Source organism: Bufo bufo, chromosome 2 (assembly GCF_905171765.1).
Source record: "Bufo bufo chromosome 2, aBufBuf1.1, whole genome shotgun sequence".
Classification (NCBI taxonomy): Eukaryota; Metazoa; Chordata; class Amphibia; order Anura; family Bufonidae; genus Bufo; species Bufo bufo.
Genome location: NC_053390.1, coordinates 766961598 through 766986444, shown reverse-complemented (window position 1 = coordinate 766986444; position 24847 = coordinate 766961598). Strand labels below are relative to the sequence as shown.

At 44.5% G+C, this 24847-nt stretch overlaps 1 protein-coding gene across 5 annotated transcripts in view; it reads right to left on the bottom strand.

The window, feature by feature from the left end:
• Positions 1–24847, bottom strand: part of LOC120990319 — a 98201-nt gene that overhangs the window by 45826 nt on the left and 27528 nt on the right. For all 5 annotated transcript variants that reach the window (XM_040419056.1, XM_040419053.1, XM_040419054.1 and 2 more), the window contains exon 3: positions 18102–18269. In XM_040419056.1, coding sequence (XP_040274990.1) covers positions 18102–18269 — 168 coding nt within the window. The remainder of the gene's footprint in view (positions 1–18101; positions 18270–24847) is intronic.

Sequence of the window (24847 nt, the reverse complement as noted above, 5' to 3'; positions counted from 1 at the left end):
GGACCTTTTGCACCAACTGCTAGATAAGCCACCTTTACGTGGATAACTTTTAAACTAGTATCCTTTTGTTCCAGTCCCTCGCCGCCAGAACCACGTCCGCTTGTGGGACCGTGCGGAAAAATCAACGCGGCCTCCCTGCCCACCCCCTCCAGGTACCTATCCCTTACCACTTGAAACCTGTTGCTGGTCAGATATAAGGACAAAAGGGATGTCCTTGTACTGTCCACAATTCATGTTAACGGCATCACCCCTGTCCCTGTGCGAGGTACTGCGGTAACGGTCCTCAAGCCTGATTGTATCGTCGACTACAATCGGTATATGGGAGGAGTTGATCTCTCTGATCAAGTCCTCAAGCCATATAATGCCATGCGCAAAACCCGGGCATGGGACAAAAAAGTTGCGGTCTACTTGGTGCAGGTTGCCATGTACAACTCTTTTGTGCTGTCCCGGAGCGCTGACAACACAGGGACATTCCTTCAGTTCTATAAGGCAGTCCTCAAGGCCCTGATATTTTCGGACCGGGAAAGAGCAAGCCGGAGTACCTCGGGAACTGGAGGCGCCCCGGATCGTCCCTGGCCAACACTTTCCAGGTGTGGTGCCCCATACTGGAAAGAAGGTACGAACCCAAAAAAGGTGCAGAGTGTGTCACAGGAGGGGGATACAGAAGGACACCACTACTCAATATGACACGTGCCCCGATCATCCGGGCCTCTGCATTATTGGTTGCTTCAGGGAGTATCACACTTCCATAGAGTACTAAATTTATATCCCAATGTAGCCACTGACAATCGGATAAAAAAACTATGGTTATCAGACTTGAGACATTAAAAAAAACAAATTAGGTATCTCCGCGTCGGTAATAATCTCCTCTATAAAAATACCCCATGACCTAACCCCCCAGATTAACACGGTCCAAAAAAAAAAAAAAAAAGTTTAATAGCAAGCGATCAAAAAGTTATATAGCGCCCAGAATAGTGCCAATAAAACCGTCCTCTCATCCCGCCAAAAATGAGCCCCCGCATAAGATAATCGGCTAAAAAAAAAAAAAGAAAAAAAAAAGTGACTCAGACTTTAGAGATAAGAGAGAAAAGGATAATATAGTCTAAAACCTAAATAATTGTAAAAAAAAAGTTGACTTATTAGGTATCGCCGTGACCGTACAAATCTCCTCTATAAAAATACCCCATGACCTAACCCCCCAGATTAACACTGTCAAAAAAATATATAAAAAACGGTGCCAAAACAGCTATTTTTGGCACTTTTCCATTTCAATCCGTTTTTTACGGTAACAAAGCAAGGGTTAACAACCAAACAAAACTTAATATTTATTACCCCGATACTGCAGTTTACAGAAACGCCACATTTGTGGTCGTAAACTGCTGTTTCACTAAAAGGCAGGGCGCAAAAGGAAAGGACCGACATGGTTTCTGGAAGGCCGATTTTGATGGCCTTTCTTATTGACACCATGTCCCTTTTGAAGCCCCCCTGATGCACCCCCAGAGTAAAAACTCCCTAAAAGTGACCCCATCTAAGAAATTACACCCCTCAAGGTATTCAAAACTGATTTTACAAACTTTATTAACCATTTAAGTGTTCAACAGTTAATGTCAAATGGAGATGAAATTTCATAATTTCAATTTTTGGTAACCTTGCCTCACAAAAATGTAATATAGAGCAACCAAAAATCATATGTACCCTAAAAATAGTCCCAACAAAACCGCCACCTTATCCCGTAGTTTCCCAAATGGGGTCACTTTTAGGAAGTTTCTACTCCAGGGGTGCATCAGGGGGGTTGAAACAGGACACGGTGTAAATAAACACCGGTCCATAAAAATCACCCCTCCAAAAACCACACGGCGCTCCTTTCCCTCTACGCCCCGCCGTGTGGCCGTACGGTAGTGTACGACCACATATGGGGTGTTTCTGTAAATGGCAGAGTCAGGGCCATAAATATTGAGTTTGGTTTGGCTGTTAACCCTTGCTTTGTAACTGGAAAAAAATTATTAAAATGGAAAATCTGCCCAAAAAGTGAAATTTTGAAATTGTTTGGCAGTCTTGTTTGGCTGTTAACCCTTGTTTTGTTGGTGGAAAAAAATGGGTTAAAATGGAAAATTTGGCAAAAAAATGAAATTCTCAAATTTCATCCCCATTTGCCAATAACTCTTGTGCAACACTGCAACACCTAAAGGGTTAACGACGTTTGTAAAATCTGTTTTGAATACCTTGAGGGGTTTAGTTTCTTAGATGGGGTCACTTTTAGGGAGTTTCTACTCTAGGGGTGCATCAGGGGGGGCTTCAAATGGGACATGGTGTAAATAATCCAGTCCAGCAAAATCTGCCTTCCAAAAACCATATGGCGCACCTTTCCCTCTACGCCCTACTGTGTGGCCGTACAGTAGGTGTACGACCACATATGGGGTGTTTCTGTAAACGGCAGAGTTAGGGCAATAAAGATACAGTCTTGTTTGGCTATTAACCCTTGCTTTGTTAGTGGAAAAAATGGGTTAAAATTGAAAATTTGGCAAAAAAAATGAAATTCTCTAATTTCATCCCCATTTGCCAATAACTCTTGTGCAACACTCAAAGTTTGTAAAATCATTTTTGAATACCTTGAGGGGTGTAGATTCTAGAATGGGGTCATTTTTGGGTGGTTTCTATTATGTAAGCCTCGAAAAGTGACTTCAGACCTGAACTGGTCCCTAAAAATTGGGTTTTTGGAAATTTCGGAAAAATTTCAAGATTTGCTTCTAAACTTCTAAGCCTTGTAACATCCCCAAAAAATAAAATATCATTCACAAAATTATCTATACATGAAGTAGACATATGGGGAATGTAAAGTAATAACTATTTTTGGAGGTATTACTATGTATTATAGAAGTAGAGAAATTGAAACTTGGGGAAATTTGCAATTTTTTACAAATATTTATTTTAAAAAATTTATTTTTTTGACTTCATTTTACCAGTGTCATGAAGTACAATATGTGATGAAAAAAAACCATCTCAGAATGGCCTGGATAAGTTAAAGCGTTTTAAAGTTATCACCACTTAAAGTGACACTGGTCAGATTTACCAAAAATTGCCTGGTCCTTAAGGTGAAATAAGGCTGTGTCCCAAAGGGGTTAATGTGCAAAAGTAGTGAGACTTTAAAAAGCTGCATATTTAGTATCCTTCTAATTGTGCTGATCCAGGACGAGTTCACATCATTGTTTAGCTTTCTGTTCTTCTGATCCGTCAGAAGAACAGAAAAAAACAACAAAAAAACGGATCCAGTATTTTGAGCATCAGTTTGAAAATAACTGATCCGTCTTTTATTGAGCATCAGTTATGATAAGATTGCATCAGTTTGTGTCAATCTCATCACAGATCAGTTATTTTTGAAGGGAAAAAAAAGTACCGCATGACGAAGTGCACCTACACACTGCGATGTGCTAACCCCCTTTTTTCTTTTCTTTGCAAGTCTGCATTGGAGGCGTGGATGACTCCATTGGTGGCGGATTTCTAACTAACTTGTTTGTCCCGAAGGCTGATTTTAGTGGAAGTTTAAAGATGTACAGTTGTTTTCAAAATTATTCAACCCCCACTGAAATTGAGTGTTTTGGCCAGTTTGACATTGATTTTGATCATTTCAGTCATCTTGTTTACAATTAAATCAAAGAGGCACTTGTAAGTCAGACAAATATAACATAACATTTATAATGAAATAACCACAAATGTATTTTCTGTGCTCACATCATTATCAGTTTTATTCAACCCCCAAGTGACATTCAATCTTAGTACTTAGTACAACATCCTTTTCCAGTTATAACAGCTTTTAAACGTGAAGCATAGCTTGACACAAGTGTCTTGCAGCGATCTACGGGTATCTTTGCCCATTCTTCATGGGCAAAAGCCTCCAGTTCAGTCACATTCTTAGGCTTGCGCGCTGCAACTGCTTTCTTTTAGTCCCACCAGAGGTTCTCAATCGGATTTAAGTCTGGTGACTGCGATGGCCACTTCAAAATGTTCCAGCCTTTAATCTGCAACCATGCTCTAGTGGACTTGGAGGTATGCTTGGGATCATTGTCCTGTTGAAAGGTCCAACGTCTCCCAAGCCTCAGGTTTGTGACGGACTGCATCACATTTTCATCCAATATCTCCTGGTACTGAAGAGAATTCATGGTACCTTGCACACGCTGAAGCTTCCCTGTACCTGTAGAAGCAAAACAGCCCCAAAGCATGATTGACCCCCCACCATGCTTCACAGTAGGCAAGGTGTTCTTTTCTTCATAGGCCTTGTTCTTCCTCCTCCAAACATAGCGTTGATCCATGGGCCCAAACAGTTCTAATTTTGTTTCATCAGTCCACAGAACACTATCCCAAAACTTTAGTGGTTTGTCCACATGACTTTTGGCATACTGCAGTCGACTCTTCTTATTCTTTGGAGACAGCAAGAGGGTGGCGCCTGGGAGTTCTGGCATGGAGGCCTTCATTACGCAGTGTGCGCCTTATTGTCTGAGCTGAAACTTCAGTACCCACATCTGACAAATCTTTTTTCAGTTCCTCAGCAGTCACACGGGGACCTTTCTCCACTTTGCGCTTCAGGTAGCGCACAGCAGTCGAAGTCAGCATCTTCTTTCTACCACGACCAGGTAGCGTTTCAACAGTGCCCTTTGCCTTGAATTTGCGAATGATGCTTCCTATGGTGTCTCTTGGTATGTTTAACATCTTTGCAATCTTCTTATAGCCATTGACCTTCCTGTGAAGAGAAATCACCTCTTCTCTTGTCTTCATGGACCATTCTCTTGACTTCACCATGTTTGTAAACACACCAGTAAATGTCTAGAAGGAGCTGAGTATCACAGTCCTTTTAAATCTGCCTAATTGGTGCTTATTATGCTTGATTGCTGCTCCTTGACATCCACAGGTGTTTTCAATACCTGATCGAAAACACTTGAATGAACCTCTGTTTTTAAGAGTGGTAGTCTTTAAGGGGTTGAATAATTGTGTCAATGAAGAAATCACAAAAAAAAAACATTTAATACTGTATTACAAAAACAATTGATGTCATTTTAGTTGCATTTGATTCTTTAAAAAGTCCTTGTAAGATTTCATTCTGAACACAATTACAAATGTACACTAAATTCCCTAAAACCCTTTACAGCATTAGGGGTTGAATAATTTGGAACACAACTGTAGTCTGCTCTCCCTGCATTTATTGCAGACCAGTTGGCACTAAGGTAAAACACAGGGTGGGATCAACATGCATGTGCAAGCTGTATTTTGCTGAATTTAATGGAGGCCATTGTGGCACCAAAAGAGGTATACTACAGTGTGGGCTCAGCATGCATGTGGAACCTGCATTCCCTGAATTTAATGAAGGTCAGTTTGACACCACAGGAGGTAGCACTTAGTGTAGGTTCCTGTCCTAAAGAGATCGCCTTGTCGTTGGTGGACAGGCACAAATAATCTTGTAAAAAATGTATTTGCCAATAATTTATAACGTAGCATTAGCATGAGTACATCTTCTATAGTGAGTATGGCATGATTGTATTTACTTTATTATTGTGTTTGTTTTTGCTTTTGTGCTTTCAGCCATTGCAACGTGCACTGGGGTGTGCTGACTACCCCATTTTTTTTCTGTGTAGGACTTAGAGGGTGCCTTCACATTAGAGGGTGCCTATTCATTTGAATGGGGCAGCGAGCACATGGATTTCTGCAAGCCCAAGTAAGGTGAATGGAACTGATTTAAAAAAATAATAATTCAAATCTCTTTTTATTGCATTAGAGATTAACACAAGAAACAGGGGTTTACATCTGATATTCCATAGATACAGAGTAGAAGAGCACATCACGCAGGACGTAGTTGTAGAATACAGATATTACATTTTTATTATGACGGACACATATATAAAAGCAATCATACACTGAATGCTGGAAATCAAGCAATAAACTGGGTTAACCTACAGTCAACATTGAATCACCTGTGCTTGTGTCAAAATGTTAATGAAAGCAGTCTGAACATTTTAATATTTTTTTTTTTTATTGGACACAACTTGCATACGGCAGCTAGAGGACATTTCTAGAAGTTGTGACTTAACATAAAGAACCAATTAAGAAAGGTGGGGTAGGGGAGGGAGAAAAAAGGGGAAGAGACGGGTGGGGAAGTGGGGGTATGGTCAATTTGCGTCTTGATACACAAATGTAAAGGCTACGTCATGTATTAATTCCCCATAAGGCTAGGTTGCTGAGTCCTCTGACTGGAAGCCCCTAAAGGCCTTCCATGGGCGCCAGATTATATCAAATTTAGTACGGTTGCGAAACTCCCAATAGGATAATTCTTCTAGTCTGTAAATTTGATCTACTTTAGCAGTCCATTTAGCAATGGGCGGTTGTTTAGTTGACTTCCATGATGCTGCTAGGCTCAATCTGGCAGCAGCTATCAGAGGACGTAGGAGAAGCTTAATATTTCTTGGGATATCCTCGGGCAATAGGAGCAGCAAGAAAACCTCTGGGGATTTTTCTATTAATGTTGCGCAAACTTTGTTTATGGTATCTCTAATTAGTGACCAAAAAGGGGAAACTTTGCTACATGACCACCACATATGAAAGTAGGATCCCGGGGCTGATTTGCATTTCCAGCATGTATCGGGGTATGAGGTATCTATTTTGTAAATTCTTGCTGGGGTCATGTACCACCTAACAAGAATTTTGAAACCATTTTCTTGGGTGCGAACACACCTAGAGGTGACCTTAGGAGATTTCAGAAGCAGTTTGAGTTGATTCTCATTAAACTTTGTTTGTAGGTCCGCTTCCCAATCTTTGATAAAAGAGAGGTCCAGTGCGTTCACTGTATGTTGCGTTAGATGGGTTTGGTAAAAGGAGATTTTTTGGGAGGCACAATTTGTTGGGCCATGGTTTCAAAACGAGTCAAGGGCCTCTTTGGGTCATCTGTTTTAACCAGAGTTTTAAGGGCGCATAATAGTGTGGAGTAAGACAGAAAAGTAATCTCAGGCATATTGAGTAGAGTCCTAACTTCTTCTATGGTTGGTAAAAGCCCTTGACAGAGGGAACTGATTTTCAGTCGCTGAATTTTCTGCCACAAAATCTGCCACGTGTGATGGCACCCTTGTTCCTGTCAAAAATAGCCTATCCCTGACAGAAGTGACATACTGTAAACTGATGCAAACTAATAATAACTGATGCTCAAAATACTGGATCCATACTGGAGAATGGAAAGAACGGCAGAATTGCTGTTTTTTTTCATCCCCTCCTCGAAAGAATTTATAAAAGTTAATTACTTTTATGTACTCCAAAATGGTAGAAGTAAAATTACAACTTGTTCCACAAAAAAAAACAACTCTAATATGGCTACAGTGATGGAAAAATAGAAAAGTTGTTGGTCTTGGAATGTGACAATGAAAAATAAAAAGCTTACTAAGGCTCAAAACAGGCCTGTCACTAAGGGGTTAAAGCTTTGCCAAAAATTGAACTTTGCAGCATGGCAATTTATCACTGCCATTTTTTCCATTAGGGATTAGGACTTGTTTTCCTAATTAATGTCAGAGATGATAGCTACACTCATTGACAATTTTTTTTTATAATAATGCACCCAGATAGAAAAGTCGGACATGTCGCTGCAAAACTCATATAAAGCAGATATGAAAATGATTACAGGTGTGGTCTCATTTGATACTGGGTATTGCCACAAGAGGGCATAGAAGTGCTTCCACTGCTGATCTATAAAAAGGCTCTCAGAGGGTACTTTTGGGTAGTATACCTGTTGGTGATAGCTCATTGCTTGCTAAACCTTCTTCTATGACACTCTAATATTGTAATCACTTACATACATCATCATTACATTAACACATAGAAAGTTTAATTCAATTCCAACATATATATAAAATGCTGGAGGGAGCAACACCAGGTATTAGAATGTGTATTTACCTTTTTCCCCCAGAAAGAAATTACATAGTACTTTATCTAGTATCTAGTTTTTTGTTTCAGAAATATTTGCCAAGTCAGTTTTAGGTTAAAATATATGATTTTATCTTTGTATGCTTTTTGATCCTTGCTAGGATCCATCTTTATGGCATGGGGAGTCAGAACATGTCCGAGAAATATAATCTCCTGCACCCCAAAAACAAATTTTTCCTGTTTAGCAGATAATTGGTTCTCTCTCAACACTTCCAACACCTGTCTAACATGAAACACATGACTCTTAAAATCAGGGGAAAATATCAAAATGTCGTCGAGATATACAATGACAAATTTTCCCAAGAAATCCCTAAGAATATAGTTCATGAAATTTGGGAACACAGCCGGGGCATTGCTGAGTCCAAAAGGCATGACGAGATATTCAAAGTGACCAGCCGGGGTATTGAATGCCGTTTTCCACTCGTCCCCCTCCTTGATTCGGATTAAATTGTATGCTCCTCTTAAATCAATCTTAGAAAACCAGGCCGCCCCTAATACCTGGTTAAATAAATCCGGAATCAATGGGAGGGAGTAAGTATTCCGGATAGTGATCTCATTTAATTTCCGGTAATCTATACAGGGTCTAAGGCCACCATCCTTCTTCTTAACAAAGAAAAACCCCACCCCCATGGGAGAAACCGAGGGTCTAATGTGCCCCTTAATGAGACTCTCCTTAATGTAATCTTCCATGGCCTCACGTTCAGGTTTGGAAAGATTGTAAATACGCCCCTTAGGAAACCTTGCCCCCTTCTCCAGGACTATGGCGCAATCATAAGGTCTATGGGGAGGAAGAGCCTCTGTGGACGACGACGAGAACACATCAGCATACTCCTTTATGACTGCAGGTAATACCTCAGTCTCCACAGAGAACCCAACCCGTATTAGCCAAACACGAGCCGCACTCAGATCCCCAACTCACCAGTTCCCCTCTGGTCCAATCAATCGTAGGATTGTGTAATTGGAGCCACGGCATCCCCAATACCACCTCGACTGGTAAGTTCTCTAGGACTAACAGGGAACATTTCTCTAAGTGGCACACTCCCACAGCTAAGGAAATCTCTGAGGTACATGACCTCACAGTACCCCCCACCAGGGGAGTGGAGTCGATGGCCGAGATATGGATGGGCGTGGGTAAAACAAAAATTGGAATACCCTGTCTAGTAGCATACCCCTGGTCAATAAAGCTGGCCGCTGAGCCTGAATCTATAAAGGCCTGACCCGACCACTTATTAGAACCCAGAGAAATTGTTATAGGAACTAAAATCTTACTCTTAGTAATAACAGGGAGTACCTGGTCCCTTGGTGGTCTTGTCTTGGAAGCCTTATCAGAAAGGATCCTCTTTGGACACTGATTGATCCAATGGTCAGGATCTCCACAGTAGAAACAGATCTCACGTCTGCGGCGCTGATCCCCTCTGGTCATCCCAATTTGCATAGGTTCTTCAGAGGAGACCTCCAGCAACCCTCAGACTGGACCAGTACCTGAAAAGAGAACTGTCGTTCCTGTCGTCTTTCTCTCACACGTTGGTCGAGTAGGACTGCTAGGGTCATAGTCTCCTCAAGAGTCTCAGGGAGCTGATAACTCACTAGTAGGTCTTTTTTGATTATCAGATAGGCCTGACCTGAATTGACACTTAAGAGCTGGCTCATTCCACCCTGAGGGAACACACCACCTTCTAAATTGGGTGCAATACTCCTCCGCAGAAAAGGCCCACTCCTGGGGATCCCCCTGTAAGCGGGAAATAACAATGCCCACCCGTTGGATTTCCGACCCGGAGGACAAGGGGCGTAAACTACAGTAGGTGAACCCGATTTTGTGTCAATCTCGCTCTCTTTCTCGGCGAGATTGAGCACCTACGAGCCCCATCGCGGGAGCCAGCGCCGAGCTGGCTTGCCGCGATGGAGACAGAGCCATCATAGAAGCGACGGGAGATCCGACTTGGATTCCCGCCAATTCTACACGTGTGCGGCGTTTGTTATGAATCCTGAGGGGGAAGTCCCCGCCGGATTTTAAATAAAAATCCGGCATGGGTCCCCCCCTCAGGAGCATACCGGGCCCTTAGGTCTGTTATGGGTTGTAAGGAGAGCCCCCCCTACGCCGAAAAAAACGGCGTAGGGGGTCCCCCTACAATCCATACCAGACCCGTATCCAAAGCACGCTACCCGGCCAGCCAGGAAGGGAGTGGGGACGAGCGAGCGCCCCCCCCCCCCTCCTGAGCCGTACCAGGCTGCATGCCCTCAACATGGGGGGGTTGGGTGCTCTGGGGCAGGGGGCGCACTGCGGCCCCCCCACCTCAGAGCACCCTGTCCCCATGTTGATGAGGACAGGGCCCCTTCCCGACAACCCTTGCCGTTGGTTGTCGGGGTATGCGGGCGGGAGGCTTATCGGAATCTGGGAGCCCCCTTTAATAAGGGGGCCCCCAGATACCGGCCCCCCACCCTAAGTGAATGAGTATGGGGTACATCGTACCCCTACCCATTCACCTGCAAGAAAAGTGGTAAAAACACAAATAAACCACACAGTGTATTAAAATATTTTATTTTTCCACTCCGGAGGCCGCCCCCTGTCTTCTTTATTAGCTCTTTTACCAGGGGGGGCTCTTCTTCTTCCGCTATCCCGACGGGTCTTCTCTGCTATCCGGGGGGTCTTCTCAACTCTCCGGGGTTCTCCTTCTGTCTTCGCCGCTCTCCGTTGTTGACTCGGCGCACCCCGGTTCTTCGTCTCGCTAAATTTTTATTTAAAATCCGAGATCTCGCGAGACGAAGAACCGGGGTGCGCCGAGTCAACAACGGAGAGCGGCGAAGACAGAAGGAGAACCCCGGAGAGTTGAGAAGACCCCCCGGATAGCGGAGAAGACCCGTCGGGATAGCGGAAGAAGAAGAGCCCCCCCTGGTAAAAGAGCTAATAAAGAAGACAGGGGGCGGCCTCCGGAGTGGAAAAATAAAATATTTTAATACACTGTGTGGTTTATTTGTGTTTTTACCACTTTTCTTGCAGGTGAATGGGTAGGGGTACGATGTACCCCATACTCATTCACTTAGGGTGGGGGGCCGGTATCTGGGGGCCCCCTTATTAAAGGGGGCTCCCAGATTCCGATAAGCCTCCCGCCCGCATACCCCGACAACCAACGGCCAGGGTTGTCGGGAAGGGGCCCTGTCCTCATCAACATGGGGACAGGGTGCTCTGAGGTGGGGGGGCCGCAGTGCGCCCCCTGCCCCAGAGCACCCAACCCCCCCATGTTGAGGGCATGCAGCCTGGTACGGCTCAGGAGGGGGGGGGGCGCTCGCTCGTCCCCACTCCCTTCCTGGCTGGCCGGGTAGCGTGCTTTGGATACGGGTCTGGTATGGATTGTAGGGGGACCCCCTACGCCGTTTTTTTCGGCGTAGGGGGGGCTCTCCTTACAACCCATAACAGACCTAAGGGCCCGGTATGCTCCTGAGGGGGGGACCCATGCCGGATTTTTATTTAAAATCCGGCGGGGACTTCCCCCTCAGGATTCATAACAAACGCCGCACACGTGTAGAATTGGCGGGAATCCAAGTCGGATCTCCCGTCGCTTCTATGACGCGCTTGCTGGGATGTGCTGTCACTATTCCAGTGAGTGCGAGATCTCGGCACCATGTCGCCGAGTATCAGCGCGACGCTGTCGTGCTAAAAGCACAATATCACAAACACCTACTGTAAAATACAATTTACAGCTCTCCTTAAAGGAGTGAAACTTCTTCCGAACTCCAGAGAAGGGCTCTGGAAGCTTGATCGGTGGCTCCATATGAGGGCTCAAGTTCGGACCAGAGGCCTGAGGAGCAGCGGCGTATTGTCCTATTTCTAGGGAAAGAATCTTCTCCCCTAGCTCCTGCACCATCTGCGTCAGGTTTGACACATGCTCAGTCAGGGTCAGTAGAGGATTCATGGTACAGTGGTTTCAGTAGGCCTGTTATTCTGTAACGGTAACATACACACACACACAGGGGGGAGGGAAGTGACCACTGCGCTCCACCCTCACCCCTGGCCCTGCCTACTTGCCTCGCGAGTCCTAATGACAGGGGACAACTGGACGGCAATCCCTAGCTTGGAATAAGTGCAGGGATGACAGACAGACAAACAACAGAACGTGAACGGACCGAGTCAATACCAGGAAATCTACAAAGTACAAATGGAGCAAGCAGAGAATAGTCAGGAGAAGCCGGGGTCATAAATACCAGGAGAGTCGTGAAGTACCAAAGGAGTCAGCAGAGGATCGTCAGGAGTTCAGCAGGGGGTCAGTACGCCAGGAAAGACAAAATCGCAGGTGGAACCTAAATAACAGGCAATCTGTGGCCAGCAGATTGCCTGTTTAAATAGGGAGCTAGAGGGGTCATGTGACGTGGCCAGCGTCACATGACTTCACACAGACTACACAGCCGAGCACCGAGTGATCAGCTCGGTGCTCAGCCCTAAAACCATTAGCATGAATGCAGATAGATGCACACATAGTATTATCAGGAGCGCGGGTGACGCTGGACGCACTGATGATGCGCGCGCGCTCTGGACGTGCCCGCCTCCTAGACGGCGCCATGACATTACCACTCAATTCAAGGTCGGGTAAACCTAATAAAAATGATTTTTCTTCCAAAAATACTTTATGCTTTACAAAACGCCCCAATAAGATTGCCGCAGAAGATTTTAAGATTATTGGATCGCATAATGGGGGACATTATTTGGAAAGGTGCTATCCCTAGGATAAAAAAAGAAGTGCTTCAGCTCCCAGTAAGAGAGGGTGGTTTGGCGGTTCCTAATTGGTTTCTATATTATTTAATAACACAATATAGTCAGATAAGAGGTAGTTTGAACGGTTTAGTGGGAAGACAGGAATTAAATAAAATGGGTTGGAGAGGGGAATGGAATCACCTAGAGGTATTGGAATCTGGTACACTAGGGAAAAATATTATAAGAAATAGAATATTGAATTCACTGGACTACATATGGGTGCAGATTAAAAAAATATTGGAGATTAAAGGTTTTTTGCAATATACACCTATTTGGAAAAATTTTAATTTAAAGGAATTGCAAATGATTAGGAGTTACATCGACTGGGAAAAAAAGGGGATGAAATATCTAGGTCAAGTATTTGAAGAAGATAAACTGAAGGACTTTAATACACTCGCTAGGGGGTTTGGGATCCCCAAAAGGATATTTATAAATACCTCCAGCTTAGGAATGCTCTGAGTACAGTGGTACATGTAGATAAATATAGAAAGGAACAATCAGATATAATATATAAATTCACTAATGGAGGAGAAAAAAGAGGAATAACGGCAAAAAGATATGGGATATTGATGGAGGGAATGAAAGAACGGATTACAATACTTGCTAGAAAAAAATGGGAAAAAGAACTTCAATTTTTCTTTACGGAAGTGAAAATGTAAAGATGCTCTCAGAAGTTATGCTATGGTGTCGGATAGGGGTTCACATAAAATATCACAGTTTTTTATAGTACATAGATTACATCGATCTCCTATGATACTAAAGAAAATGGGTGTGAGAACTTCAGATAAGTGCCCAAAATGTAGGGGAGAGAATGCAGATCTTATACACTGTTTTTGGAGATGCCCCAGACTTTTTAGATATTGGAAAGAGATAGCAGAGATTGTACTAGTATTCTTGGATGTTCAGGATCTTGAAGATCCAGTAGTTTGCATATTGGGAGCAACTGAACATCTGAAATTAAAGAAAGAAGTACGATTGGTTCTGGGTAAAGTACTATTTCAAGCTAGACTCCTTATACTTAGGAAATGGGTAAAGGAAGACCCGCCTACAGTGGGACAGTGGCGAGAAGCAGTAGTTAACCTTATTAAAATTCAACAGGTGACTGAGAGCTATACTAAAAAATTAGAAGAAATGGATGAGATATGGAAAAAATGGCCATATTAGGTATGGAACTTTTTTTTTTTCTTGCCCAGTTTCTCTCTCTCTCTCTCTCTCTAAGGGGTGGTGGGTGGGTATTCGGGTGATAATGAATAAGGATAATATTTACTAAAGTTGTAATACGGATTTTTGTATTGTGGTATTGATGTGATTTGTGTATACATTTTCAAAAAGAAAAGAATAAAGATAAAAAGAAAAAAAAAGAAACCAAAGTTGAGTTGTTTGGAAGAAACACACAGCACTATATGTGGAGAAAAAGAGGCACAGCACACCAACATCAAAACCTCATCCCAACTGTGAAGTATGGTGGTGGGGGCATTATGGTTTGGGGCTGCTTTGCTGCGTCAGGGCCTGGACAGATTGCTATCATCGAAGGAAAAATGAATTCCCAAGTTTATCAAGACATTTTGCAGAAGAACTTAAGGCCATCTGTCCACCAGCTGAAGCTCAACAGAAGATGGGTGTTGCAACAGGACAGCGACCCAAAGCATAGAAGTAAATCAACAACAGAATGGCTTAAACAGAAGAAAATACGCCTTCTGGAGTGGCCCAGTCAGAGTCCTGACCTCAACCCGACTGAGATGCTGTGGCATGACCTCAAGAAAGCGATTCACACCAGACATCCCAAGAATATTGCTGAACTGAAACAGTTCTGTAAAGAGGAATGGTCAAGAATTACTCCTGACCGTTGTGCACGTCTGATCTGCAACTACAGGAAACGTTTGGTTGAAGTTATTGCTGCCAAAGGAGGTTCAACCAGTTATTAAATCCAAGGGTTCACATACTTTTTCCACCTGCACTGTGAATGTTTACATGGTGTGTTCAATAAAAACATGGTAACATTTAATTCTTTGTGTGTTATTAGTTTAAGAAAACTGTGATTGTCTATTGTTGTGACTTAGATGAAGATCCGATCACATTTTATGACCAATTTGTGCAGAAATCCATATCATTCCAAAGGGTTCACATACTTTTTCTTGCAACTGTAAGGTAGACAATGCGCACATTCTAGTTTAAAACCATGCAGTGTTGAGGATGTCAGAAAAAGTCATTATTTTTGGCACATCTCAATCATAAATCTCTCTAAAATGAGGCGCACCAAAACTTTGGAAGCAGTGGCAGGAGAATGGCACACTTAGGGCTCATGCACACAACAGTATTTTGTGTTCAGTATACTGGCCGTTTTTAGTTCAGTATGCGGTACATATACTGAACCATTTATTTCAATGGTTCAGCAAAAAAAAACTGAAGTGTCTCCGTGTGCATTCCGTTTCAGTATTTCCGTACCGTGAAAAGATAGAACATGTCCTATTCTTGTCCGCAAATCACGGTGCTTGGCTCCATTCAAGTCAATGGGTCCGCAAAAAAAACAGAACACATACGGAAATGCATCCGTATGTCTTCCATATCTGTTCCGTTTTTGCTGAACCATCTATTGAAAATGTTATGCCCAGCCCAATTTTTTCTATGTAATTACTGTATACTGTATATGGCATACAGAAAAACGGAACAGTAAAACGGAAAGGAAACAGAAACACAATGGAAACAAAAAACGGAACAACGGATCTGTAAAAAACGGACCGCAAAACACTGAAAAAGCTATATTGTTGTGTGCATGAGCCCTTATAGTAAATGTGATCCAGTGTATTTTTCTAATATGCTACTTTATGGCAGAAGTAAACATACTATTACAAATGTAACAAAATTAACATCACTACAAAAAACACTGTAACTGTCATATTTTTTAGTTTATTAGAGCTAGGCATGTAAACCTGAGTTAGGCCTCATGCACACGACCTTTGTTTTGGGTTGCATCCGAGCCGCAGTATTTGCGGCTTGGATGCTGACCTATTCACTTCAATGGGGCCGCAAAAGATGCGGACAGCACTCCGTTTGCTTGCAGCATCCGTTGCTCTGTTCCGTAGTCCGCAAAGAAATTATAACCTGTCCTATTCTTGTCCGTTTTGCAGACAAGAATAGACAGCTATATTAATGGCTGTCTGCGACTTTCCGCAAATTGGGGAACGCACACAGACGCCATCCGTATTTTGCGGACCGCAAAACACACAACGATCGTGTGCATGAGGCCTTAGTCTGTCAATGATTGTCAAAAGATCTGTAATTACCTTATAATAACAGCTTTCCTTAGTGTCCCCTGTCAATTTCCACTGGTCCCTTAAAAGGTTACTATTGCTTGTCTGTCTTCCCTTTAGTATATCCAACGAAAAAATCCCATCAAGCTTTCTTGTTTTCAGTACGTTATGCTCTTTACTTTAACTACAAAATTTACAGGACATGTTTCGGCTCGTCCAGCCTCTCAACTGCAGTTGAGAAAGGCTGGACGGGCCGAAACGCATCCTGTAAATTTTGTAGTTGAAATAAAGAGCATAACGTACTGAAAACAAGAAAGCTTGATGGGATTTTTTCGTTGGATTTGATCTGGGGATTGCCCCTTCCCATGCAGTGTGAACAAGGATCGTGCGCTGTTGATTTTCCTTTTATTCCCTTTAGTATGAACAGAAGACGGAGGGGCGGTCCTTCACACTGCATGCCTACATTAGGCTTCAGAGTGAGGAGGCGTGTCTCTCAGGAATCTAATCTGATTGGCTGGCAGGGAGCTGCTGGCTACAGCAAGTGTGTATGTGAAGGGTGGGAAGGGAGTTTTGTCCTCAGAGAACTGGTAGAGGAGCCATCTTGAGTAGCTCCTCATATTGTAGGGGTTTGAACAACCATAAGGCCTCATGCACACGACCGTTGTTGTGTTCCGTGTCCATTGTTCCATTTTCCGTGATTTTCTGCGGACCCATTGACTTTCAATGGGTCCGTTGAAAACTCGGATAATGCACCGTTTGTCATCCGCGTCCATGATCCGTGTTTCCAGTCCGTCAAAAAAATATGACCTGTCCTATTTTTTTCACGGACAACGGTTCGCGGACCCATTCAAGTCAATGCGTCCGTGAAAAAACACGGAGGCACGCAAGATTGTCATCCGAGTCCGCGTCCGTTTTTTTCCTATCATTTGCAAGGCAAACTTGACTTAGATTATTTTTTCACTTTTCATGTCTGATGATCCTCCAAAAATCAAGGAAGACACACGGAAACAAAAACGGAAACGGATCACGGAACAACGGAACAGCTTTTTGCGGACCGCAAAAAAATACTGTCGTGTGCATGAGGCCTAACTAAGGCCTATTGCACACGACCGTATGTCTTTTTCAGTGTTTTGCGGTCCGTTTTAAACGGATCCGTTGTTCCGTTTTTTGTTTCCGTTGTGTTTCCGTTTCCGTTCCGTTTTTCCGTTCCGTTTTTCCGTATGGCAAATACAGTATACAGTAATTTCATAGAAAAAAATGGGCTGGGCATAACATTTTCAATAGATGGATCCGCAAAAAACGGAACGGATACGGAAGACATACGGATGCACTTCCGTATGCATTCCGTTTTTTTGCGGACCCATAGACTTTAATGGAGCCACGGAACGTGATTTGCGGCCAAATATAGGACATGTTCTATGTTAAAACGGAACGGAAAAACTGAAAAACGGAAACGGAATGCATACGGAGTACATTCCGTTTTTTTTGCGGACCCATTGAAATCAATGGTTCCGTATACGGACCGTATACGGACCGCAAAAAACGGCCAGTAAACGGGAAAAAAAAAACGGCCGTGTGAAAGAGGTCTAAGGGAAAAACTCAAGTAAAACAGTGGTATGTGAAGAAACTAAAGATTGCTTTATGCATAATGCTCCACCAGCAGTAACATATGTTACAATAGATTTTTTTATGAAAACATGACGGTTACACTTTAAAATTCATGGTGTTTATTAAAAGCATTTAAAAAATTTGATATTAATTAGGGTATGTTCTCATTTGCAGATTTGCACTGGTAAAATTCTCAGTGCATTACCATATGAGGCATGTGGATGAGATTTTACATACTGTGGACATTTTCAATATGGAAATCAGAGCATGCTGTGGATTTTCAAATCTGCAGCATGCTAATTCTGTTGCAAACGATCATTAACGTAGAGGAGCTGATTGTGAACAACCAGAAAATGTGGATTTTTACTGTGGAGTAACAGTAATACCCAAAAGGTTAATGCGTTTGCACTGTGGCATATGATTTTGAGGTGGAACATATTTTCTACTTTCCCGAAGAATTGTATATTTAAAAAACATACATAAGCATATACATATGTAAACTAGATTATTATCAAATAGAAAGTTTAAAAGAAAATACAAACCATTGTGTGATAACACAGCAATTGAAACTCTGATGTCTTTTAATTCTTTCAGCAATGTTCCAATAATTTGCAAGTCTGCTGGTATTGTATCTTGTTTGGTTGACTGCTGGTAAGAACTTAAATGGCGTTGATATTTTGATTCCAGTTCATAAATTCTGGCATCAAATTCTTTAAAAAAAAAGTTTAGTTATTGAGTTAGATATTAAAGGGTTTCTGTCACCCCACAAAACTCATTTTTTTTTTGGGGATAGTTAGATTCCTTATAGGGCGATATAGGAGAATATAATAGTCTTACTTACTTTCATGCAGCCGATTCTTTATAAAACGAAGTTTTATAATATGTAAATGAGGGCTCTACCAGCAAGTAGGGCGTCTACTTGCTGGTAGCCGCAGCAGAAAACCGCCCCCTCGCCGTGTTGATTGACAGGGCCAGCCGGGATCTCCTCCTCCGGCCGGCCCTGTCAGTAATTCAAAAATCGCGCGCCTCTGGTCATTCGCGCAGGCGCTCTGAGATGAGGAGGCTCGTCTCCTCAGCACTCCCTCAGTGCGCCTGCGCCGATGACGTCTTCTCTTTCGGTGATGTCATCGGCGCAGGCGCACTGAGGAGACGAGCCTCCTCATCTCAGAGCGCCTGCGCGAATGACCAGAGGCGCGCGATTTTTGAATTACTGACAGGGCCGGCCGGAGGAGGAGATCCCGGCTGGCCCTGTCAATCAACACGGCGAGGGGGGCGGTTTTCTGCTGCGGCTACCAGCAAGTAGACGCCCTACTTGCTGGTAGAGCCCTCATTTACATATTATAAAACTTCGTTTTATAAAGAATCGGCCGCATGAAAGTAAGTAAGACTATTATATTTTCCTATATCGCCCTATAAGGAATCTAACTATCCAAAAAAAAAAAAAGGAGTTTTGTGGGGTGACAGAAACCCTTTAACATCAAATATATATGAATGCATTCTTCATATCATTCAGTTACATCAGACTATTAACTATGGTAAGACCTCATTACTAGTCATATAGAATTTATAGTATTATAAAATTTGTATTTGCACTTTATAGAAATTACAGTCCTGATCAAACGTTTAAGACCACTTGAAAAATGGCAAAAAATCATATTTTACATTGTTGGATCTTAACAAGGTTCCAAGTAGAGCTTCAACATGCAACAAGAAGAAATGAGAGTGAGACAAAACATTTTTTGAGCATTCAATTAATTAAGAATAACGATTAAACTGAAACAGGCTGTTTTTCAGCTGATCCAAATTTTAGGACCACATGCCTTTAAAAGGTCAAATCTGTGCAAAGATGTGGATTCATTGTCATTTTCTGTCAGGTAATCAAACGTTGTGATGGCAAAGGCAAAAAAACTCTCCCTTTTTTAACGTTGTCGGGTTGTTGAACTGCATAAGCAGGGTCTCTCACAGTTCGCCATCGCTGCTGAGGTGGGACGCAGTAAGACAGTCATTTGGAATTTCTTAAATGATCCTGAGTAGGGATGAGCGAACCCGAACTGTATAGTTCGGGTTCGTACCGAATTTTGGGGTGTCCGTGACACGGACCCGAACCCGAACATTTTCGTAAAAGTCCGGGTTCGGGTTCGGTGTTCCGTGCTTTCCTGGCGCTTTTTGAAAGGCTGCAAAGCAGCCAATCAACAAGCGTCATACTACTTGCCCCAAGAGGCCATCACAGCCATGCCTACTATTGGCATGGCTGTGATTGGCCAGTGCAGCATGTGACCCAGCCTCTATTTAAGCTGGAGTCACGTAGCGCCGCACGTCACTCTGCTATGATCAGTATAGGGAGAGGTTGCAGCTGCGACGTTAGGGCGAGATTAGGCAGATTAACTCCTCCAAAAGACTTCATTCTGTGATCGATCTGCAGCTGTGGATCATTGAAGTGCTATTATTGACTTGCTCACTTTTTTGAGGCTGCCCAGAGCGTTTTTAGATCACTTTTTTTCTGGGGTGATCGGCGGCCATTTTGTGACTTGTGGTGCGCCAGCACAAGCTATCACCAAGTGTATTTAACCATCGATAGTGTGGTTATTTTGTGCTATATCCTACATCAGCTGCAGGCTGAGCCTGTGTCACCGAAGTGCATTTAACCATCAACAGTCTGGTTATTTTTTGGCCATATACTACATCAGCTGCAGGCTGAGCCTGTGTCACCGAAGTGCATTTAACCATCGACAGTCTGATTATTTTTTGGCCATATACTACATCTGGTGCAGGCTGAGCCTGTGTCACCCAAGTGCATTTAACCATCAACAGTGTGGTTATTTTTTGGCCATATATTACATCAGGGGCAAGTTGAGCCTGTCACCCAGCGCCTAAAAAATAGACCTGACATTTCTATTCAACCAAATCTGTACTGTTTTAGCTGGTCAAGTTATTTGTAGTGACCGTAAAAGCACACTTTTTTTTCTGGGTTGAAAAACCATTCCCAAATTTGCCATTCTCAAAATAACTAGTTTCTGGTATTTGAGGCCTACTTGAAATCTATCCCAAAAAGAATATCTTACATTGAAGCTAGTGATAGTGTCATTCAGAAAAACCTAAGACACACGCTAGCGTGCTGATAGAAGTCTGATTCTGTGATTAAACCTATACCTGTCACACAGCGCAAAAAAAAACAGGCCTCACATCTCTATTTAACCAAATCTGTACTGTTTTAGCTGGTCAAGTTATTTGTAGTGACCGTAAAAGCACACTTTTTTTTCTGGGTTGAAAAACCATTCCCAAATTTGCCATTCTCAAAATAACTAGTTTCTGGTATTTGAGGCCTACTTGAAATCTATCCCAAAAAGGATATCTTACATTGAAGGTATTGATAGTGTCATTCAGAAAAACCTAAGACACACGCTACCGTGCAGATAGAAGTCTGATTCTGAGATTAAACCTTAACCTGTCACACAGTGCAAAAAAAAACAGGTCTCACATTTCTATTCAAGCAAATCTGTACTGTTTTAGCTGCTCAAGTTATTTGTAGTGACCGTAAAAGCACACTTTTTTTTCTGGGTTGAAAAACTATTCCCAAATTTGCAATTCTCAAAATAACTAGTTTCTGGTATTTGAGGCCTACTTGAAATCTATCCCAAAAAGGATATCTTACATTGAAGGTATTGATAGTGTCATTCAGAAAAACCTAAGACACACGCTACCGTGCAGATAGAAGTCTGATTCTGAGATTAAACCTTAACCTGTCACACAGTGCAAAAAAAAACAGGTCTCACATTTCTATTCAAGCAAATCTGTACTGTTTTAGCTGCTCAAGTGATATGTAGTGACCGTAAAAGCACACTTTTTTTTCTGGGTTGAAAAACTATTCCCAAATTTGCCATTCTCAAAATTGTGGTGAACGGGAACAATGAGGAAAACATCTAATAAGGGACGCGGACGCGGACGTGGACATGGACATGGACATGGTCGTGGTGGTGTTAGTGGACCCTCTGGTGCTGGGAGAGGACGTGGCCGTTCTGCCACAGCCACACGTCCTAGTGTACCAACTACCTCAGGTCCCAGTAGCCGCCAGAATTTACAGGGATATTTGGTGGGGCCCAATGCCGTTCTAAGGATGGTAAGGCCTGATCAGGTACAGGCATTAGTCAATTGGGTGGCCGACAGTGCATCCAGCACGTTCACATTATCTCCCACCCAGTCTTCTGCAGAAAGCGCACAGATGGCGCATGAAAACCAAGCCCATCAGTCTGTCACATCACCCCCATGCATATCAGGGAAACTGTCTGAGCCTCAAGGTATGCAGCAGTCTCTTATGCTGTTTGAAGACTCTGCTGCCAGGGTTTCCCAAGGGCATCCACCTAGCTCTTCACCAGGGGTGGAAGAGATAGAATGCACTAACGCACAACCACTTATGTTTCCTGATGATGAGGACATGGGAATACCACCTCAGCACGTCTCTGTTGATGACGAAACACAGGTGCCAACTGCTGCGTCTTTCTGCAGTGTGCAGACTGAACAGGAGGTCAGGGGTCAAGACTGGGTGGAAGACGATGCAGGGGACGATGAGGTCCTAGACCACACATGGAATGAAGGTCGTGCCACTGACTTTCACAGTTCGGAGGAAGAGGCAGTGGTGAGACCGAGCCAACAGCGTAGCAAAAGAGGGAGCAGTGGGCAAAATCAGAACACCCGCCGCCAAGAGACTCCGCCTGCTACTGACCGCCGCCATCTGGGACCGAGCACCCCAAAGGCAGCTTCAAGGAGTTCCCTGGCATGGCACTTCTTCAAACAATGTGCTGACGACAAGACCCGAGTGGTTTGCACGCTGTGCCATCAGAGCCTGAAGCGAGGCATTAACGTTCTGAACCTTAGCACAACCTGCATGACCAGGCACCTGCATGCAAAGCATGAACTGCAGTGGAGTAAACACCTTAAAAACAAAGAAGTCACTCAGGCTCCCCCTGCTACCTCTTCTGCTGCTGCTGCCTCGGCCTCTTCTGCTGCTGCCGCCGCCTTCGGCCTCTTCCTCCGCCTCTGGAGGAACGTTGGCACCTGCCGCCCAGCAAACATGGGATGTACCACCAACACCACCACCTGCGTCACCAAGCATCTCAACCATGTCACACGGCAGCGTTCAGCTCTCCATCTCACAAACATTTGAGAGAAAGCGTAAATTCCCACCTAGCCACCCTCGATCCCTGGCCCTGAATGCCAGCATTTCTAAACTACTGGCCTATGAAATGCTGTCATTTAGGCTGGTGGACACACACAGCTTCAAACAGCTCATGTCACTTGCTGTCCCACAGTATGTTGTTCCCAGCCGGCACTACTTCTCCAAGAGAGCCGTGCCTTCCCTGCACAACCAAGTATCCGATAAAATCAAGTGTGCACTGCGCAACGCCATCTGTGGCAAGGTCCACCTAACCACAGATACGTGGACCAGTAAGCACGGCCAGGGACGCTATATCTCCCTAACTGCACACTGGGTAAATGTAGTGGCGGCTGGGCCCCAGGCGGAGAGCTGTTTGGCGCACGTCCTTCCGCCGCCAAGGATCGCAGGGCAACATTCTTTGCCTCCTGTCTCCTCCTCCTCCTACTCAGCTTCCTCCTCCTCTTCTTCCACCTGCTCATCCAGTCAGCCACACACCTTCACCACCAACTTCAGCACAGCACGGGGTAAACGTCAGCAGGCCATTCTGAAACTCATATGTTTGGGGGACAGGCCCCACACCGCACAGGAGTTGTGGCGGGGTATAGAACAACAGACCGACGAGTGGTTGCTGCCGGTGAGCCTCAAGCCCGGCCTGGTGGTGTGCGATAATGGGCGAAATCTCGTTGCAGCTCTGGGACTAGCCGGTTTGACGCACATCCCTTGCCTGGCGCATGTGCTGAATTTGGTGGTGCAGAAGTTCATTCGCAACTACCCCGACATGTCAGAGCTGCTGCATAAAGTGCGGGCCGTCTGTTCGCGCTTCCGGCGTTCACACCCTGCCGCTGCTCGCCTGTCTGCGCTACAGCGTAACTTCGGCCTTCCCGCTCACCGCCTCATATGCGACGTGCCCACCAGATGGAACTCCACCTTGCACATGCTGGACAGACTGTGAGAGCAGCAGCAGGCCATAGTGGAGTTTCAGCTGCAGCACGCACGGGTCAGTCGCACTGCGGATCAGACACACTTCACCACCAATGATTGGGCCTCCATGCGAGACCTGTGTGCCCTGTTGCGCTGTTTCGAGTACTCCACCAACATGGCCAGTGGCGATGACGCCGTTATCAGCGTTACAATACCACTTCTATGTCTCCTTGAGAAAACACTTAGGGCGATGATGGAAGAGGAGGTGGCCCAGGAGGAAGAGGAGGAAGAGGGGTCATTTTTAGCACTTTCAGGCCAGTCTCTTCAAAGTGACTCAGAGGGAGGTTTTTTGCAACACCAGAGGCCAGGTACAAATGTGGCCAGACAGGGCCCACTACTGGAGGACGAGGAGGACGAGGATGAGGTGGAGGAGGATGAGGATGAAGCATGTTCACAGCGGGGTGGCACCCAAAGCAGCTCGGGCCCATCACTGGTGCGTGGCTGGGGGGAAACACAGGACGATGACGATACGCCTCCCACAGAGGACAGCTTGTCCTTACCTCTGGGCAGCCTGGCACACATGAGCGACTACATGCTGCAGTGCCTGCGCAACGACAGCAGAGTTGCCCACATTTTAACGTGTGCGGAATACTGGGTTGCCACCCTGCTGGATCCCCGGTACAAAGACAATGTGCCCACCTTACTTCCTACACTGGAGCGTGATAGGAAGATGCGCGAGTACAAGCGCACGTTGGTAGACGCGCTACTGAGAGCATTCCCAAATGTCACAGGGGAACCAGTGGAAGCCCAAGGCGAAGGCAGAGGAGGAGCAAGAGGTCGCCAACGCAGCTGTGTCACGGCCAGCTCCTCTGAGGGCAGGGTTAGCATGGCAGAGATGTGGAAAAGTTTTGTCACCACGCCACAGCTAACTGCACCACCACCTGATACGGAACGTGTTAGCAGGAGGCAACATTTCACTAACATGGTGGAACAGTACCTGTGCACACCCCTCCACGTACTGACTGATGGTTCGGCCCCATTCAACTTCTGGGTCTCCAAATTGTCCACGTGGCCAGAGCTAGCCTTTTATGCCTTGGAGGTGCTGGCCTGCCCGGCGGCCAGCGTTTTGTCTGAACGTGTATTCAGCACGGCAGGGGGCGTCATTACAGACAAACGCAGCCGCCTGTCTACAGCCAATGTGGACAAGCTGACATT